Source organism: Panthera uncia (genome assembly GCF_023721935.1).
Source record: "Panthera uncia isolate 11264 chromosome C1 unlocalized genomic scaffold, Puncia_PCG_1.0 HiC_scaffold_3, whole genome shotgun sequence".
NCBI classification, from domain to species: domain Eukaryota; kingdom Metazoa; phylum Chordata; class Mammalia; order Carnivora; family Felidae; genus Panthera; species Panthera uncia.
The window spans coordinates 56209564-56230547 of record NW_026057584.1 but is presented as its reverse complement, the minus strand read 5'-3'; the positions used below and the strand labels follow the sequence as shown (position 1 = coordinate 56230547).

Below are 20984 nucleotides of genomic sequence, written 5' to 3'. Positions count from 1 at the left end.
CAAAATCTGTTACCGTCTTTGACCTCTTTTATTGTATATCTAGTTTTATCAGAAACCCAAGGGGCAAAGACCAAGTCAGCTTCAGTCTCTGGCGAGGAGCCCCACTGCAATATTGATGACATCATCTCAATCATGATTGTAAGTTACCCTGTTGTCATTATGTGAATATTATTTTATAAGCTTTAATAAGTTGCTGGAGCCTTTAAGATGAATGATTTCGAAGTCTAAATTCACATCACGCCAAATATGTAGGACATGTTTTTCATAATTGTTCTTGTCCCTTGGGTCAGTACTACAGTTTATAATCATCATAAAATTTCATTCTTAAATCCTTTTATCAGAAGGAAAATATGGATGGTTATTACCCAATTAAAATACTCCTGATGCTTTTAAGGTACACATTGTGGGGTTTTTGGAGTTTTACTGAAAACAATTAAAAAAAGAGAGAGCAGCTGTGTGTCTTCAAAGTATGTTTAAGTGCTCCGAGTTTGCAGAGATACTCAGCTGCTCTGTACCCTGTTTCCACCCGTCTGGCTCTCATATGATCTGTGATGTAATCAAGGAATAATTGGAACATTTTCCCCATGTGAAAGGTGCAGGAGTGTGTGACTAAAGACAGAATTTTCATTTGGGAGCTAGAGAATCCGTCTGATACTCACACACACACACTTGGCTTACAGTTACCAAGAGCAGGGACCAGGGAGAAGATCACCAAAAACATGAGACAAGTGCATGAATCTGAGTCTACTTCCTCTGCTGGACCATTTGCCTTGTGAGAGATGAGAGAGGTGTGCCCCTTGGGTGGATGCTTTGTGCACGTGATGTTTCTTTCTAGACGATTCCTATGCCACTCGTGAGAAAGCAACCCAGTAGGATGGACTCAGTTACAACGGCTACAATTTCTTCCCGAGAAATCAAATGGATCAAAGTGATTAATACCCACCTAAAGAAAAATGTCTAGACATCAAAACTGCATTTCCATTCATTATGAAAAAAATCAGATACATATTTAGCCCCATACTCCTTCCTTTAGGCACGCTCAGTTTCTTCTCTGATCATGACCTTAAACCGGAGCTGTGTAGAAATCTATCTTGATTTTCTCCCTCTTACTTAACCAAAAGGTCTTAATTTCATGTATATGAGCATCCAGTTCCCTGAAAAGAAAGCACCCCAAATGTGTAAACTTCTGATAGTTTACTTAATATTCACATGAAAACACTCTTGGTGAGGGATACTGTGAAGATGCCTGATTTGTGCCCAAGCTTTCAAACAAGTAGTGAACCTCTCCAAAAGAGAACAAGTTGAGTCTTTGTAGTGATTCGTTGGTGGATGTGCCTAACTAACAGATCAGTTGGTGGACATACTAAGGCTAAATGGTCATTTCAATCTACACAAATACCTTTTCCTTCGCAGGGTGTGTTATAGTTTATAAAGAGGTTTGGCACATGTTGCATCGTTTGGCAAAAATAAGCATACCTGCAGTTCCTAGAATCAATTCATGGCCGTCTCCTAACACGTTATTCAACGGGAATCGCATTTTCCTCGTAAATATGCAAATTTTCGCTAAAAATATTTAACTGTAGGATCCATATACTAAAAGGTGATGAAGTAATATGCATTCTTTGGTAAAAATAATACATTTTTAAAAGCACATTTGTACGTGGGTCGTTACTTAAATGGGTGTCACCCACTGTGGCACATTTATCCCCAGTTGTTGTGTTTTGCTCTAGCAAGAGACTCTAATGCCTAAGCACTAGTTATTCCGGTTCTCAGAAGCTATGAATTTTGATAGATGGCTCCTCATTATGAAAGCTTACCTCTTTATGGCCTCACCCAGGTGAGTGGATGGCTCCGGGCTTTTCTCGTAGGCTCTGACCTAGAGGAATGAAGTCTGGAATATGGGATCTGCAGGCGCCGACTTGTAAAGGAAAGACCCACACCTGCAGTGCGCGGCCTTCAGTGATCTGGGAAACTCCAGCCAGGGAACATGGAGTCACTAAGTCTTGCAAAGTAGGAACAGAGCCCTTACTTTTAGGGAGCCTATCCAAACAGGTGACAAAGTGCTACACTTCAAAGACAGGAAATCCCTTCGGACGTTAAATTGTAAGGACACGAAATGACCTACATTCAGGAAAACGGGGAGCCGGTGATTCAGAGTCATGTTTGTTCCAGTTTAATGAAGCGTGTCTGGTGGATATTAACGGGTCTCGAGGATCCCTACTCTAAGGAGACCGCAGCCTTTCCACCAGAAACCCACCTTTTCAAGACCTTATTTTTAAAAAGTCGCTGGAGTTCACATCAGATTGAGGTTACTATGTAAAGACTCTCTCTGGGCCAGTTTTCACTCTTAAAATTCGTCTGGTTTAAGATTACAGTAGCTCAGAATGTTTAAGAAACTCTGAAAATGTCTTAATGTCTTCCTGAACATGAAAACTCGGGGAAGGCATTGGCCTATGGTGCAGCCTTGGAAAATGAGCGATGATTGCTTCAGTTTGAAGGTCAGCCCAGAAGCTCCCCATTATCAAGGCACAGGACTCCCCAGTAGCTCCCCACCCCCACTCAGAACGCAAAGTCTCCAGGGATTTCTTGCCAATCCCCAAAAGGACTTAAGGCCACAGATGCAGCAGTTTGAACCATGTTAATAGGAGTACTAAATTCGCGTCCAGTTCTCTCAGAATAAAAGGGCTGGGGGTAGGCATGGCTGAAGGGGACAGAGCTACGGTGCATGCTGTTTTCTCCTTGCAGGGCCTCTCGCTCTCCCGGCACTCAGAGGTATTACTGAACAAATGTGCAAGCGGGAAGGAAATGGGTGGGTGAAAGTCAATCCCATTTCAGAGCACAAAAGTTGTCCTTCCCTGTTTACATTTTCAAAAAGTGAAAATCAAAAAAAAGGGTGAGATTGGAAAATTCCTGCGTAACCGAAAAGCTTAACCTACATTCCATACTTTTATCAACTTAAGCCTCTCTGAACAAGGAGGTCAAAGTTGACCCTGCTTCCCCGCTTACAAAGCAAGTCAACCGATTTTGTATGTATAGCTATAAACTGTTTGCAAGTTTCTTAAGTCAGGCACTCGGGATGAATTATGAATGGAATTAGCCAACTTGACTTGGAATTTCCTCACTTTTACTGGTCTTTAAACAAGATTTTTATACATTCGTATGTAATCAATGGGACCAACACATGAACGGTCCTTAACATAAAACACTCTGTTTCAGAGTGATTTTGCAGCTAAGGAAACTTAAATATGAACTTCTAATGTGGAAAAGGTAGTTTTTACATGCTGCTTTAAAACTGATCTGGAAAACTGATGAACTGGCCACAAGATTTCTGTCAGAAACTCAAATTAAGTTTATATTTTAAAATATAATTTTAAATGCTTGCTTTCTTTCTTGGAGCCAATCTGCTCCTCATAGCCTTGGCCTTAGTTACCTTCAAAATACATAAATTTGCTATCTGGTTATTGAGTTTTTACACTGCAGGGTAGCATACTTTAGATATACATAAATACAGAGCACAAGGAAATCCTTCCTGAGTGCAAAACTACCTTTAAAAGTTATCATCCAAATGAGTGAACGCTACAAGCACAGCTCCTGATTTAATTTTGGTTATTAGCTAGTTCCTGCCTTAATATATATTCTTCCATGGAAAACTTGCACTGTCTTAAAATTTCCCTACAAACTGGGACGTCCAAATTGATTTCAATAGCAGATTGTGTACATAAAAACTGTGAGATCAGGATCAATGTCAGGTTTTGGAGAGAAAAATGAACTTGTGTTGATCTTTACTCCAACAGGGTACATGTTCAAATTTATCCCATGGTACAGATAAGAGAAGATTTAAATAAAACATTTCTTAACTGTTCATGTACACAGGAAAACCACAAAGTCCAATAATAGTTCCATCATACAGCTCATATAACAAAATATTTGGAACATTTAACAAAGGTACTAATTAAAGTACACACAAAATTTTTCAAGTTTCAAAAGCAGTTGGAAAAAATACTTCTCGGCCACTTAGAATATAATTACTTGCACATTTTAATGGTCTTGTTGATTTCAGTAGTAAAATATTTCTACAAGCTTCTTGCCTTTTCAAGTACCTCCAACATACCAAAGGCCAAGATGCTCTTTTTCCTTCGTAATACATTCAAAATATCCACCATCTTGATGGACCTGTTGTTATGTAATAATTTTTCTTATACCTGATTATAGTAGATCTATAGAATGGAAAACAGTCTCTGATTTTTTTTTTTCTGGAAAACAGAAATAGTGGGGAAGAACCCCTCTCAAAAGTGTTTTTATATTCATTTAAAATGTGTTAATTCCCAAGTTTCCTTACAACAATCTTTGATTTTACCATTTTACACAGATGCACTCACAGGTTTGGAAACCTTGTTCACTCCCCTAAACTCCTTGAATAGGGCTGTACTAATCTTGTTTAAAAAAAAAAAAAATTACACCAGTCATATATCTACCTGAAGAGAATTAAAAATACTAGTCATGATGGTGTTTTTAGTAGTTATGAAAATACTTTTTCTGAAGGACAGATGAACTTCAATCTGAAATGTGAACACAGAAAGTTTCCTTTTGGACTTCATAAATGAACGAAAAAATGTGTATCATAAAATTTTAAATACAAAACTTTTAGTCTGAACTGAGAAAATCTTATGCAGTAAAATATTTGTTTCTGTACTTCCATAAACATACTTGGCCTTCGTTTTCAAAGGCAACACTGATTGACCACATTACAATTGCTGTTTGCAGGGAATGGCTCAATTCCTCTTTTAATTCTGTTTTTAGTAGCTCTCAAAGCCTTGGCTAGCAAATGTCAAACCGTAGTTAAATGGACTTGTTTGCTTTTTTAACTCCAATGATCCCATCCAGGCTATTTTGAATTCAATATTTCGCAAATGACAATAGACAGTGTTTAAAAAAATTATTAAAAGACCGCTTTTTTTTTCATGTGTGTTATAAGAAAAAAAAAAATCTAAAACATGGGGCTATAACTACCACTATAAATGAGTTACATTTCTTTCGGGCTAGAAGTGAACACTACTTTATCAAAAAGATCCTTGGGTGCTCCGTTTGCTTTAAACATTACCTTGCCACATCAAAATCAAACGTTCTTGCCATCTGTCAAATCACAAGTATCAGGTATCCTCATCCCAGTAACCTGTGCAAGCCTCAACAGGAAACTGGAAGGTCTTATATGGGAAGCTGCACTTACCTCTTCTGAGCTTCGGCAACCAGTTTGCTTAGTATTTACTTTCTGGCAGAATGTAGCTAATTCTTAAATGCAGCTTAAAACCTTGAACATCCGGGAGGAAAAACGATGCCACGAAATGTCACTCCCATTTATTTCCTATTTCACTAACTTCTCATCAATACGCTCCTAATACTGACTCCGCAGCTGGCCGCGTTTGCATCATTTTGGAACTGCAAAACAAGATGTGGCCCACTGATCATCTCTACCTAAAAAGCACCCCATCTTTCATTGGGCTCCGTCACCAACATCTTTCTCCCTAGAAGACAAATACTTTTCAGATCTCGCACCCTTCTTTACAAACCTGCGCGGGTCTTTCGTGGGGGAGGGGGCGATAAGACTTTGGTGGGAGCTGCTTCCCTTCAGCAAAGCGAGGGCTGACTGCAAAGGCGCGGGACGGGTGTTCGAGCCATTTCCTGCCGATTCCAGATCGCACCAGAGCAGCGCGGAGAGGAAGTCGGACTTCTTTTCCAGGCGGAGCCTCCACGTTGCTCTTGGGGAGCCCGCGCCGTGGGCTGGGGCCGGGGTGGAGCGCGCCCGGGTTCGCGCCCCAGGCCGCCGGCTCATCGCGACTGGGAGGGCTGGGAGAGGGGGGTCCCAGGAGCAGCGGGGCACAGTGAACTCCGGAGAGGGGGCTGAGCAGGAGAGAACTCGCTCGCCGAGCCGCGGGCTCCAACCCCGGGCGTGCACTTGAACCCGCCGCGAGGCCGGCCACCCGTCGTGCTCGGAGCGCACCAGTGCCCCGGCCCGAGACGGGCGTGGGCCTCACGCGCTCCTCGGCCTCACTTGGTGGAACGGCCGGGCCCACGGCGCTCGGCTGGGTGGGTGTGTGTGTGGGGGGGGATCCCACCCCGTCCCCTGGGTTAGCAGCGCTGGGGCAGCGCACCCCACTCAGGGACCCCGAGTCTGAAGGCGGAGACCCAGGGTTGCCTGCGGCGAAGCTCGACTTACACTTCACTATCCGATTTGGAGAAAATGTCACAGGAGGGGGGGGATGAAGAAAGAAAGAAAAAAACCCTCTAAATATGATTTCGGGGGAGGGGGCGAGGGCCGAGGCGTGCGCGCGCGGCTGGGGCGGCGCGGCCCCGCGGGCGCCGGGCGGGGATTCCCGGTCTCGCAGCGCGCCCTAGTGGACGCCCTGCCCCTAGCCCGCTCCGCGCCGCGCTCGCTCGGGCTCCCTCGCTCATTACAATCTGCAATATATTATTTCTCCCAAAGTATTGACAATGTGTGAGACTCCAATAACCCCGGAGCTCTTGTCTGTAATCAGCACATTTATTCACATTTAGGGAGAAGAATCCGAATTAAATCCCCGTGACCCAGATTGGGTTACAGTGTCATTTTCCCTGGATCCTCTTTTAAATCCACTCCACACTGCTTCTCTGTCTATTACATGCTAATTTAATTTTACTGTGGACGATATTTTCAGCATTTGCTGAGGACAGTAAATTTTGTAGTTTATGTTATTTCACTTTTTATGACTTTTTAACACTTAATAAAATTTTATTAGAGCACTTTTGTGTTTACAAGGCCACAAAACTCTTGGCAGGTTGTCAGAAGTCCTTTTTATTATGATCCTACTGATATACTGCGAGTAATGAAATAATCATGTCCAGAAATGTATCAAAGGCCAGAGGGATTATCCCACTTAATAGCTCCACAGATGCGCCCAGAAGAATGCGGACACGCGGCAGGACCGGCTGAGAGGCGGCGGGAGGAAGGAGGCAGCCCCCACGCCTTTCTTTACCATTTCGGTTGCTTTCCTAAAAGGCTACATGCAGGGTCATGTGACTTTCCGCGGTCTCAATAAAAAAAAAAAAAAAAGAATTTATTCTATTGCAAAATGTGCTTTTCTTTTTATTCTCCTTGTGTGGGCATTTAAGGCTGTTCTAGTGGCAGTGGGGCTGGCTCAGCAAATCCGTGTCAGTCACTTTCCTCTCATTTCTAAGTGTACTTTTGTGGCATTTAAGCAGCCGATGGTGACATTGGTGTTGATCTTTGCGGCTGCTACAGCCCCTACGGAGAGGAGGCACTGGGAGGGACCCAGGAGGGCAAGAGATGTTTGAAGGTCCTTCCCCGCATCTTCTGCCGTTGCTTTTTGTTCGGTTTTGCAAAACAGGGAAATAGTGACTTGAAGACGCCGCTCTCTGCCTTGTGCGAAAGAACCACAGTATGCTGCTTTTATTTTATTTTTATTTTTTTGGTAAGACTTGCTAAGAGGACTGAGATGTTGCAGTTTTTTTTTTAAAGAACCATTTCCTTTTCCTTTAAATATATACATGATTATTTAACACACTGGTGTTAAGTTCATTCTTGCTGCAAAAGAAGGCCATTGTACTTCCTGACCCTGAAAGCAAGGTGGGTGGCTTTGTTTTATAATCAAATTTTCTGTCTCCAGCTTCATATTTCTTTTTCTGTTATTTCCTGAATAGTGTGCCAAAGTGATCAAAGAGATGAGGAATAGAGTCATAAATGGAGTGATTTTGAAATTACTGTTACTATGTCCAGAGCACGTGTTCTTTTAAACTTTGGCTCTGAGGGACTTTGGTGATCTTTTTTACAAGTGTGTGTGTGTGTGTGTGTGTGTGTGCATGCGTGCGTGTGTGTTTCATGTTCCAACACATCACTTTCAGATTTTGCAGTCTGTCATTGTTTAAAACAACCCCTGGGAGGCATGCCCCTCTCTGGATTGCCTCCATCACCCACATGTGTGTGCTCTCCCATCCTGATGGACATACGGCTGCTCACCAGGGCTCTTTGATTTCAACTTCAAGGGAGCAATTTTGTTCTTTGTATGTCATTTGCTAACCAGGGATGAAACTTAGTGCCTGGTCTAATAGTCTACTGTGTGTGCAGGACGGTCTAGGTTCTGAAAAGAGCATATGAAGGATAGCACCCACCCTTAAGAAAAATTTACGTCTTGGGATTATTTGGGCAGCCATTTTTCTCTTTTTTATAGTGTTTTCCATTTGCAAATATGACAGGGTTTTTTTTTTTCCTGTTTTTCAAGTGATGTTTTTTAACATAGCTGAAAGAAAGTGACATTTGGCTCTGAATAAACATTCTTCCTTCACTCTGGTTGTTAGTGACAGTTTGTATTCTTTCCCTTTTACCAAGAGACACAAGAGTGGGCAGAGAAATGGGTGCAGATTTTGAGCTTTCCAAATTTCAGAGCATTTTACATAAGGGAATTTATACCCAAGTACGGGAATCAAGAGGAGCATATTAATTTTAATTCTGCTATAAAGTGACAGTTCAATTTTATAAGTAATTTGTGTCTAGGACAATTTAAATAATACTTCAAAGGCTGTAATAACCTGCAAGTTAGAAATCTGTTTTATTAGATTATGAAGCAAACCTCCCCTAAGGTAGATATTTTTAATGCATCAAAGTATGTTTATAATTGTTACTGGAAAGAGCAAGAGATTGTCTTCAACACAGTAACCGATGACACACGGCTTGATCAATGGAGGGCCTAACCAGCGTCCAGGGGATTTTACAGCCCCTTCTGAGGTATTCAGAGCAGAGAGGAAAGAGTGAAGCCCCAATCCTATCATCTAGGGAATCCAGCTTCGAAAGGGGAGTAAAGAAACCAAGCTGGAGGCATGACATTGGCTGCTCAGATGAACAAATGCAGTTAGCAGTAAGACTTGGGGATGATGAGGAAAGACCCTACAACTACTTTGCTGGGTCTTGATCCAATTCTGCATAATAGTTGTGTGGCCTTGGACACGTTACCTCTCTGTGCTCAGTTTCTTCATCTGTAAAATGGGACCAATGCTAGTACCTCCCACCTTTAGTTGAAGGGTGAAAAGAGCTCATTTAGGGTCGCCTGGGTGGCTCAGTCGGTTAAGCGTCTGACTTCAGCTCAGGTCATGATCTCACAGCTTGTGGGTTTGAGCCCCACATCGGACTCTGGCTATGACTGCTCAGAGCCTGGAGCCTGCTTCTCCCTCTCTCTCTGCCCCTCCCCTGCTCACACTCTGTCTCTGTCTCCATCTCTCTCTCTCTCTCTCTGTCAAATAAATGAACATTACAACAATTTAAAAAAGAGTTAATTTATATGAAAATGTTTAAAACAGACCTTGAGCGCTGCTTAAAACAAACCCCAGGGAGATTGACATATCCATCACCTGGCACATAGTAGATGTCAATAAATGCTTGTTGGATGAGTGTTGAATGTTATTTCATTGACTGCACTGGTCGTTCAGGTGTGACCCATGGGGACACATGTATCAGCCTCAGGTCTCGACGCTACTGAGAATAGATAGAGCCCCAGGAAAAGTTGTGCCCAACTGCTCTTTTACTTTTCCTGTGGAATTCTATATTGTTTCTCAATTAACCATTAGCTAACAGTTTTTAGGGAAAGAGAGAGTTCAAATTGCAGGGTCGGGGTGAGGGGTGGGGAGGAAGTCCTTATACTAAGCACAGTGGCTTGTATCGAAGTAACAGAAAACTGATAAGTCAATTACCAATACATATCGAAGCATTCTCCAGTATAATCTATGATTTAACAAGCAGCAATTGCAGGCACTATGCTGAATTCTTCGATATGTCATTTTACTTCCTCCTCACACTGACCTTCATACAGGGAGTTATCAATGTGTGTTTTACAGGTAAGGCAGATGAAGCTCAGAGAAGTCAAGGGACTTTCCCAAGGTCACACAGCTAGGGAATGACAGACGTGGAAGTTTAACCCAGGGCCATGGGAATGTAAAAGCTATGCAGTCAGTTGACCACTATTCTACACTGCCTCCCAGTCTGCTTGGCTTTATAGAACCCCTAAGCAATCTGGTCATTTACGATTGTATAAGTCCTGGTGAAAATGGAAATGATTAAGGCTGAAACCTAGGCCCACTGTTCTTGAATCATCTGTGTCTTGTGCAGTGATCTGAATGCTGGGCTCAAGGGAGTGAGATACAGTGCTGCCTCCCAGGGGCTATCCCCAACTGGTGCTTAAAAAGGGCCTGCAGAGAAGTCAGGATTACTTTTCCCCCTTTGAAAAGCCATGACGATGCTGCACTTAGCTGACTTAGTCCTCACGCAACACGTGAATGGAGTTGCATGGAAAAGAGAGTGAGGAACCAGACCTTACACAAGTGCGGGACAGCACAGCTTTTCCTTTTCACCGGGGGACTTTAAGGATACCCACTCTCCAAAGAGAGTTGGTGGGTGTCCTAACCATTTCAGGGAAAGAAGAACAACCTGAGACAATAAGAAAAGCCTCGATTCACAAATAAGGTCTCTCAACGAACAAGCCGTGGGTAACGCAGGGGTGCATGGTTTTAACCACGTGATGAATTCTGCACCCTTAAAACGAACGTGCACAGAGCCCCAGAAGAGCGTATCAAAGAGCTCGTTAAATTGTTCTAGGGAATATTCAACACTGCTTTAGTACAAACCCATCCCTCAAAGTCTCGATTTTAGGTTTAGTGAGACTCCTCCCCCACCACTGAAATAGTTAGAATGAATCTTCAACTTGAGACTTTGTGACTGTTCTTGCTGGGGGAAGGGGAGGGAAAGGGAGAGGAAACGGGAGAGATACCTCCCAAGGACTCATAACTCGACAGAGACCAAGCTCACTGTGCGGAATGGAGAAGCAGCGGGCTCTGCAAGCCTGGGTTTGCTCCTCGCGAATCAAAGGCAATTTCAGGCAGCGGTGGTTCGGGGTTGGCTCGGGTATCAGGGGGTACCAGTCCTCTGAGAACATGACGCAGGCACTTCATTCACCTTTCAGTCTCCGAGTTGTTATTTTTGAAAGAGAAAAGTCATCCGAATTTTCACGCGCATTTATGGGGCTTGGGGAATTAAGGCTATATTTAGAGTTGGTTTTGAGCTCCTCACCATGAAGTCTGAACTACATTTTTTAAAAAATGGATGAGTAACTGACTGTGTCTTGATGAATATTTGATTAGAACAAGAGAAAACAAAAAAGACAATGTTAGCTGCTAAATTTCATCCTGCCAGTTTAAAAACGTAGCACTACCTACAACAGAGCTGAGGCTGGAAATCTCTAGAAAGAACCCTGAAAGAATTGATGCTGAGGCCATATATTGCAGCAGACATAATTTTATTAGCCATCCAAACTTTTAACGACCTTGAGTCATTTTCTTCAAATTTGACTTGCCTTTCCTTCTGCATCTGTGAATTTGCCAAGTTAAAGTTTATTGCTGAAACAGGTTTTGAATGACAGTGTATCTTTTTTGAAAATGTCTGAGTACTTTTTGATTATTTGATGGAAAGAATGTATGCTCTTCCCTTTTTATGTATCTTTCAAACCAGCTGCTCTGATATAAATAAAAATCTTGGGGGAAAATGTATTCACCCTTTTTAAGCTAAGAGCAAACATTCTGTTCCTTGAAAGTTATAGCATTACCGAAAGGATGTCATGAATGAAATGGTTCTCAGAGCTAGTCCAGTCAGCTAGCTTACGGATCAGACATTCTTCCTCAAGTTTTGGAATCAAGAATGAATGCCATGGTCAGCAAACGCCAAAATGCAAACCCAGAGGCAACAAAGCAGTGAGCAGGGGCAAACTCTGGAGGCCAGGAAGCCACTGGAATCTGGTTGCTAGGAGACACTCGTCTTTCGCTGGCGGCAGGAACATGTCCTTGAGCGTGGCTTCCCCTGTGGTTGGCTTTGGACAAGCCATGAATCAGTCTGTCCTCGCTGGTGCTGCCCTTCCCAAGGAGCCAACCAGCCCATCGTGCATGTGACACAGAGTGGCCATGGGGGGTTCTGTTCCCTCAGAAAGTTTCTCCCACATGCCCTGCCTTTCTGGTGTACTCTTCTGAAATCAATAGGCATTTCGTGCGTCTATTCGGGGTTGTGAGGATGTGGAAAAATAGATTCCTGCACGGTGCTTTCAATCTGTGGGAATTTTATGAAATAAAATGACACACATCGAATTGTATGAAACAGCCTTCAGGTGCCGTAGGAAACAAAGAGGGACAAGATCATGAGTTAATAGGAATTCAGAAAGGTTTCACAGAGGAGAGGGAACTGGAAGCTGGGAGGACTTGTCCAGGGAGGGACGATTCCGGCAAGAGAGCACCTGGTAGACTGCAGAGGGCCCTCTCGGAGGTCCTTGAGGACAGCAGACTTGTCTTGCTGGCTCGCAGAAGCAGTCCCAGGGCCTGGATCAGTGCTTGGCAGACAGTCTGTGCTCAGTCAAGGGCTGAATGAATGCAGGACTATGAAGGTGTTGGCCCATGAGTGGTGGGAGCTTGGAGTTTATGGTAGTGTTCCAGGGAAAAGCCAGCTAAAAGAATGTGAAATGAGGAAGGTTAGTCTTATTGTATCAGAGTGACTGAATCAGGAAGTGGTGAGAAATGAGGTTGACCAGCTAAGGCGCAGCCTGGTTATGAAGGGCTCTTAAAAATTAAGCAGATTTAAAAAAAAAAAAAAAAGAAAAAAGAAAAAAGAATGAAGGAAGGAAGGAAGGGGCGCCTGGGTGGCTCAGTTGGTCAGGCATCTGACTTGATTTCCGCTCAGGTCATGATCTCACGGTTTGTGAGTTCGAGCCCCATGTCGGGCTCTGCACTGACAGTGTGGAGCCTGCTTGGGATTCTCTCCTTCCCTCCTCTCTCTGCCCCTCCCCCTCCTTCCTTCCCTTCTTCTCTCTCACTTAAAAAAATAAAAATAAATAAATAAATAATAAAGGGGTGCTGGGAGTCCACTTTGGATCCTCTGTCTCCCTCTCTCTCTCTCTCTCTGCCCCTTCCTTGCTTGTGCTTTGTCTCAAACAAACAAACAAACAAGCAAACAAACATCAAAAAGATTAAGCAGAAACTGTCTTCAAAAATTCAGGCACTACTGAGAGATTTTAAGCCTGGTGGAGAAGAAAATTCTATGGTTTACAAATGCCCTTTTAAATGTGCTGTCTCTTAAACATATGCAGTTTGTCATGTATCAATTATAACTCAATGAAACTATTGAAAATGCACAATCTCATTAGATGTTCAATATTTGGTGAAGAGCACCTTATTATTTTTACAGATGAGGAAACAGACCCAGAGAGGCTCATGGTTTGCCTGGGTTCATAAGTTTCAGATGACAAGCCAAAACTTCTGGGTCTTCTGCCCCCACACACTTCTTTTGCTCATTTCTGAAAGCAGCCTGGGTGAGGGGGGAGGCCACCTGGAAGATGGTGACAAATGGCCGGCTGTTTGTGAAGTGACCACAGAACTGGCTACAAGGATGCGAGAGGAAGACAGGAGAGCGGTTTTCTCTCTCCTTCTGCCTTGCTTCTCCCTCTGCTTTGCTAGCTTTGCTTTTCCTCCCCTCCTCTTTCCTCTTCCCTACCAGCACCTCAGACCCCTGAGGGACATTCCTGTCAGGCATCACATATGTGGGCTCCTTGACCATCACAGCTGCCGTAGGAACATAGGCAAGACTGTGCTGTCGGGGAGAGGAAAAGGCAACACCTTCCCCCTCCTCGTTTTTATTGAGGCAGAATTAACATATGGCATTGAGTATGTTTAAGATGCACACCAGAATGATTTGATATTTGTCTAGATTGCAAAATGACTACCACAATAAGATTAGTTAATATTCATCACCACACATAGGGGCCCCATCCAATCACGTAGTTCTTACATATGAGAACGTTTAAGATCTACCCTCCAGGAGCCTGGGTGGTTCAGTCAGTTAAGCACCTGACTCTTGATTTTGGTGGAAGTCATGCTCTCACAGTCATGAGATCAAGTTCCTTATTGGGCTCTGCGCTAGGCATGGAATCTGCTTAAGATTCTCCCTCTGTCTCTGCACCCCACCTCAAACACACACACACACACACACACCCCTCTCTTAGCAACTCTCAAATCTACAATACAGCATTGCTAACCATAGCCGTCACGTTGTACGTTACGTCTCCAGGACTTATTTATCTTACAACTGGAAGTTTGTACCATTTGGCCACCTTTACCTAAATCACCCTCCTGCCCCACTCCCACCAACTACAAATCGGATCCCCGTTTCCACCATATCTGATTTTTAAAAATTCCACATGTAAGTGAGATTGCGCTGCATTCCTCTTTCTTTGTCTGGCATATTTCACTTAGCAAAATGCCCTCAAGATCAACAACTTTTGATCTGAAACCTTGTATCTATAGCCCCTCTGAGAGAGGTCTGATGTAAAAGAGAACACAAAGAATGAGATTTGGAGCTCATAAAATATTACTAACATTTTTGGACCATACCTGTGAATGTTGCATTTAACACATGCACTTAAAAGACACTCACTCAACTCTCACATGTGTGAGATGCGTTAGTGACAATCACCTAAAGTTTCGACTTGAATATTAATTGGCTTCAAATGTGAGCAGTAGAGCATGTGAGAGAAGCCGGAGACTCCTGTGGGCTTTGGAGGGAGGTTTGCAGAGACTGAAAGTGCAAACCACATCTTCCCACTTACTAGATGTTACTGAACCTCTTTGGCCGTCGGTTTCTTCATCTATAAGATGAGAATAATGAGTCCTACTTAATAGATTCATTGTAGCCATTAAACAACAAAATGAAAGGAAGGAATGGAGTGCAGTGGGGTCTTGTGGCAAGCAATCACCTTGTGAATGGTAGCCACATGCAGCAACTTTTCCCCCAACTCTGTCCCCAAGCCTGAAGATTTGATTTGTAATGCTATAATTTTAATGTTTTCCCCTAATAGCTTCTTTAGCAGCTCTTTGTTTTCTGCCAAGTTGCTCAGGTAGAGTTATTCGGCAAATGACACTGAAGAGTTTCTTAGTAAGTGTTTGTTGAGTGAATGCATGAAATAAATCACACCACATCCAAAGAGAGTTTGTTTTCTCCCACCGGTCGCCGTAAGGATTCTTTGTTTGTGAAGGGTGGTGGTGGTGGTTGGTAAGTCATGTTGACAAACGGAGTGACTTGGCACAGGTGTTTCTATGGGGTCCGGTGCTGGCCTGTCAACCCAATAACTTGGAAATTCTCTCTCATCATACTGCAAAGCAACCAGCAACCATCCAGTTAACTAGCTGTTTTACAGAAAACGCCTAGGCAGGAGTTTTCCCCCTGAATCCCTTCCCCCACCTCCCCCACGGCCAGGCTAGGTTGACTTATTGTTTCCCACCAAGAAGTTTTACCTGATGCTTTCTGTGACAGGGCCCACGTCCCCAAAGCACTCAGCCAACTGCCCTGGGGAGCGGGTGTGAAGGTCTCCTGTCCCTCTGGTCTTACTGGTTCCAAACAGTCATTTTGCTCCTGGATGCCAGTCTGCATCATGAAGCCTGCATCTACAAGCTGTAGAACATCAGCATTAAGCAGCTGAATAATGGCAAATGGGAATAGAATTTTTTAAGAAAAACAAAACAGCAAAGAGATCAAGAAGCCTGCCAGAGTGAAAAGCAGTTGGGGGCTGTCAAGACACGTCTTCCAGAGGGGGATTACACACATAGCTAGAAACAAGAGGTCTTTTCTGAATCATACATTCGGACACACACTTACCTTTTAGTCTTTTAGTTATATTTTGAAGGTGAAAATCTTTTTTCTGAGTGTCAGGCCTGGGTTTTCCTTTATTACCAGAGGCGCGTCTTCAGATCCTATTAAGAACGCTAGTGCTAATAGTAATCTCGAACGGGTTCTAAGATCCTTTAAACTTCATTTCACACTAGTAGCTCCTTCGTCTAAAACTCAGATTGCCGTGGAAGCGTCTATTTCCAAGCCCACGCTGAAGCCAATCACTGCCACAGGGATTGTCTTGAGCCATCTCTCTTGGGAACCTGGCTCTACATTTCTTTGAATGAGCTCAGCCCAAGGCTCGTATCCTAAAGGAAAGTCAGAAGTGCGTCTGAGAAATACTTTTATTAGATCATTTATCCATCCGTCCATCCATCCATCCATCCATCCCTTTAACAAACATCTTCACACAGGCTATCTATTCTAAAAGGTAGGTGCCTTATCTGTCTTCTCGTTTACTTTATTTCCAAAGCTTCGCCCGTGCCTGCACAGGGTAACCACTAAAGGAATATTTGTCCAGTAAATGAATGAGCACTTACCACATGCCCACTATGTGTTGGAACTTGAGGTATTGATATGATAACACACAGTTCCTGCCTTTTTGGTACTGACGATCCTTTTTCACGATAACTTTGGCCCCCCGACAGAAAACTAGATTTCAAGGCTGCTAATACTCGTTTTATATTCAATTGACTAGCTCTTTCAATAATTGACTGTGTAATGCACTAACACAGATGCAAAGTTCCCTTCGGAGACAAATGGTGGTGGTGGGCGGGGGGTGGGGGGCACTTCACATCAGACAGACTCTCATCATTTCTTCCTAAAGTGCACAGCACCTCCAGTCACTAATGGTTGTAGGAGACTTTGGGGACACTAATCTTAATGACTGCACCATTTCCTATGGGTCTTGTTAGTTCCTAAAACCATCTGTAAGAAGTTATTGTATTTGGCTTTCTTAAGCCATATTTTTAAAGAAAGACATTTAATTAGTGCTTGTTAAGATGTTGTGAGTGCTTTGGCCACCTCTCTCACCCCTGCTGTTTCTTCTTGGTCAGCACATTTCTGGAAGTGTTGTTTCCGGAAAAGGGCATTCGATGCGTCTCTGTTGGGAAAACTGCTATGCGTGTCCACACGCAGCAGGTCTCTGATGGAGACTGAAGACACGGTCAGGCCGGCTGTGAAGAAAGGGCTCGTGTTCATAGCAGCTACTCTGAAAGGCCCCTGGTTTTGACATTTTTATTGAGAAAGCCGAGTTTCAAAATGGGTTTGGGACAGATAACTACAGGAGTGTGCACCGCAGCCCTTGGGGAGAACGTCACAAAAGGGAGATGTATCTGAAATGGGAACTCGAAACACCTTTGTGAAGACTTCATAGAAAGGAATTTGCTTGAGAAGGCATATTTGTAGTTACTTTAAGAGACACGGGTGAAAACGGCAAAACCGGTCACCGCACTGAAAAATCCACCACTGATTATTGGAAGAACCTAGTTCTTTCAGTTTTGCAAATATTTGAAGCCATCGTGAAAAATTCAAACCACTTTACACACCAAGACAATTTTACCGAGTTTTCCCCAGAATCCTTTAGCCGTATTTGGAGGAGCGTGGTTTGATATTTGTAATAGTTTATGAATCGCAAGTACATGTCAAGTCTAGTTATGCCCAAAGAAGTATTTCAAGACAACACAATGTGCAGCCAGTGAATATGAAGAAATGAAGAAATACGTGCACCTGGATAGGTTAAGAACTTATTCGTGCTTTGTCCCAGAAACACGCATTTAAGGAACGAAAAGTTTCATGCTGGTAGTTGCTTAAAGGATAATTCAAGCCAATTCCCTTTCTCTTTGAATTAGAATGTGCTCCTTTAAGGTAATCCTAAATTGAAGAGGAAGTCCACTGAATGTAATATAGACTTAACCAAATTATGAAATCTCCATATCCCACATGTCAAGTGATTTCTACTGGAATCCGTTTCTTGCCTCCTTCATCTAAACATTTAAATATATTAAAAGCTTCAGTGAAGGATTAGCATTTGGCCCTGGGTGTAAAAACATTTCCTGCTGGGCCCTCCACCACTAACAAGCTTTTTGTTTGGGAGAGGGGTCAGGCGTGGGGGAGGTGGAGAAGAAGGGAGAGAAGGTGGCCAACTCTTGACATCTGAAATCTTGATCAGTCCCAGTGGCATTTTTGGTTTGCGCTGATGATTTGTGGTATTGTTGTTTATCATTCACTGGGACTCACTGTTTGGATGCAGAGGTCTCAAGACCATCTGCAGTCTTGATGGGTATTAAAGCAGCCAGGCCAGACATCTGGCTGTCAGTTATAATTGCCTCCCTGCCCCTGAAGTTGTTGTTGGATAGTTCTGATTCCCTTTGAACATACTACTGTGATGCAACAGTTTTAAGCCACTGATGTGAGAGACAGAGTCAATTTCTGGCCTCCGTCTAGTTGGAATCAAGATTTATGAAAGGAGGAGGGTAGTTATTTTGCTGGAAGAGTGGCTGTTTTCGTCGCACTGGGTTTAATGATACAACAGTTTCCTCTGCAGCTTGCACAACTCACTCTGAACACGGAGAGAAATAACGTACTCGAAAATTATTTTCATGGTGTAGCCACGTTTACGATTTCCTGTTGCCTTGGCCTGAAAGTGTTTTAACAAAAATTAGGGTTGCACACCCAAACATTTGAGCCAGGGGATAAAAGGAGTTGCTATCATGATTCCCCTTCAGGTTAATATAGGTGCCTTTGATAGAAGCACTATAGACTTGGGACAGGATATGACACCAATTAAAAACACGAAACTTAATTTTTGGACTAAACAATCACATACTCCTTCTTCTGATACCTGGTTGAGAGTTACTGACGTGACATTTATTTCCCAACCACAATCGTAAATTTATTGGATTGGCTTTACTTAAGGTACAGGGGGCAACTAGCATTAGCACATGCGAGAGCTGAGCAATGTCTCTGAAATTGTAAAGCAGCTATTATAAAGAGAACATATCCTTCCCAGTGACTGTCAGTACAAGGTCAAGAACTTAAGCAAACTCACTCCGTGAACCCTAGACCTACCCATCTTGGTTGGAGGCAGATTTTAACTTAAGACCCAAATTTCAAAACCAATCAATTAATTTTGCCTCATAAAGTACAACAGGGAAAATTTTAAAAATAACCCTCCCCTTAGCCTGAAATCTAAATTGGCATTTTCACAAGATGGTTAGTATCTATTGAAAACCGGCCATAAATAGTAACCACAGAATAACACATTATGAATCGTTTAACAACACAAAAAGCGACGTATTGTCTTTGGGTGACCACGTGTTTAAATTATAAAATGGAATATTAGTGTTTAATTTTAATGCAAAAAATAATTAAAGTGAAGGCATGCAAAGGTAAGGAGCCAGGTCAACCTCCCCGTCTTTTCACTCGGACACCTTGTTTCACTCTAGCTAATGATCCTATGAAAAAAGTGTTAGTGGTTTCATTTCAGCCCCTGGTGGTCTGTGTCATATACTGCATGACCGGCTGGTGGGTCCTCCAGGGTTATTTCTCATTTATAGACAGTAGCCTTTTATAATTCTGTCGGGGCTGGCGGGGAGAAGGGAGGGGATCCTCTTCCAACCTATTTATTATGCACTCGGAAACAGTGACAATGTTTATAAAGATGGGTCTAGTTAAATTTTGTAAGAACTTCCCACGCGTTCAAATGTTCGAACTCGAACCTACAACTCTATATACCAAGTGCTTGAGTAAAGTCATTATGTTTAAAAGAAAAAAGTCACTGCTGACTCGTACTCCATGTGGAAAATTACCAAACGCTGCAGTTTTCCTAACCACGAAAATTCTCATTTCCCATGTGCACTGGTTAGCTCCTCACTATGTCCCCAAGGAGTCTATGAGCGTCTGAAGCACTGCAGAAAAATGAGAATTTCCACACTTAAACAGAGCGAAGGCGGCATTTTTTAATGACTAAAACTAAGAGCAGAAGAAATGGAAGAAGAGGGGACGATTGTTTTGTTTGGTTTTGTTTTTTTCTCCTATAAAAAATGAGCGTGGGGGTCCCAGGTGAGAGTCAAATATGGGCTTGCTCTTAATTTTTACAGGACATTTACTCTAAAAAAAGAAAAAAAAAAGATGAAGATAAAGGAAGAATTTCCTCTTAAATTTCCTAACTCTAAATTGCACCAAGTGGATGCTGAAATGAAAGGAGTCATCGAGGCCAAATTCACCACAAGGCTTTTGTGAGCTGTGAGAAGTAATTTCAGGATCTGCGTTTTTTATTTAGGTTTGCTTTCCCTCTGAGCTCTAGTGTTTATTTTTCACCAGTTCTTTCTATTCTTTGGTGGAATGTATACTGCCGATTCTTCCAGCATCACACACACACACACACACACACACACACACAGAGTTTCTATATATTAAAGAAAAATGAATACCTTTAGTCCCTTGGTAACAATATTTTAAAAAAGCAGCTCGATATTTGGATCAGAGAGTAGAATACTTTCAAAGACAACTCTCGCGGGCACAATGTGTTAACTGTTTTCTGTCCCACCATTTTATGGTGTGCGAGCGGACAGCAAAATGGTGGTTCCAGCATTTTGTTGTATGAGGGCTCCTACGCAGCTAGCTTCTGATGGCAGATTGCAGAACCAGTTTGGATACCAAAAGAAAAGCCACTTTTCTCAGGCCCAGAGACCGATTCAGTAAAGCATACCCACAAATTCTCCTCCACTCTCCGCTTTGCAGATGCTTAAGCAAAATTTTATATATACATACATATATATAAAACAAAGAAAATCCTGACTAAAATAAAAAAATGCAACAGAAATGACAGTTCAATCAAATACAGAACGCCCTAGTGTTGTTAAATGCATACGTTATTAATAGACCTAGACCCAGGAACGTCACAGTTAGTAATCTACCTTGAGAAAAGATCCAAGACAGAGTTAGCGTAGAGAATGTGAATGTTTTACTCGTGACTAAATGATCTTTCCAGATCAAGGTTGAGGTCATTGGCAAACTAGTTTAGGTGAACTCATTCCACAGTTATTTGTGCATGCAAATCAGGGCTCTAATTTTTTCTTATATTACTGCCTTTTGTTCATGAGAAGATCTTTAACTGATTCTTTAAAATAAGAATATCAAAATAATTGAACAATGTAAGAATTAAGCATTGCTAATAGCATTCATTTTTTTATTAGCTGCTAAATAGAACCAAAGGTAAGATAGATTTTGACTTACCCTTAACTGG

At 42.6% G+C, this 20984-nt stretch overlaps 1 protein-coding gene across 1 annotated transcript in view; it reads right to left on the bottom strand.

Moving 5' to 3' along the window:
• Window positions 1-3740: 3740 nt before the first annotated feature.
• LOC125911395 (uncharacterized) overlaps window positions 3741-20984 on the bottom strand; it is a 74921-nt gene continuing 57677 nt past the window's right edge. Inside the window, exons 2-8 of the mRNA XM_049615257.1 lie at window positions 18296-18374; window positions 16769-16911; window positions 15364-15520; window positions 10847-10963; window positions 7218-7279; window positions 5568-6389; window positions 3741-5436 (exon numbers count right to left, since the gene is read on the bottom strand). Coding sequence (XP_049471214.1) covers window positions 5371-5436; window positions 5568-6389; window positions 7218-7279; window positions 10847-10963; window positions 15364-15520; window positions 16769-16911; window positions 18296-18374 — 1446 coding nt within the window. The 3' untranslated portion in view covers window positions 3741-5370. The remainder of the gene's footprint in view (window positions 5437-5567; window positions 6390-7217; window positions 7280-10846; window positions 10964-15363; window positions 15521-16768; window positions 16912-18295; window positions 18375-20984) is intronic.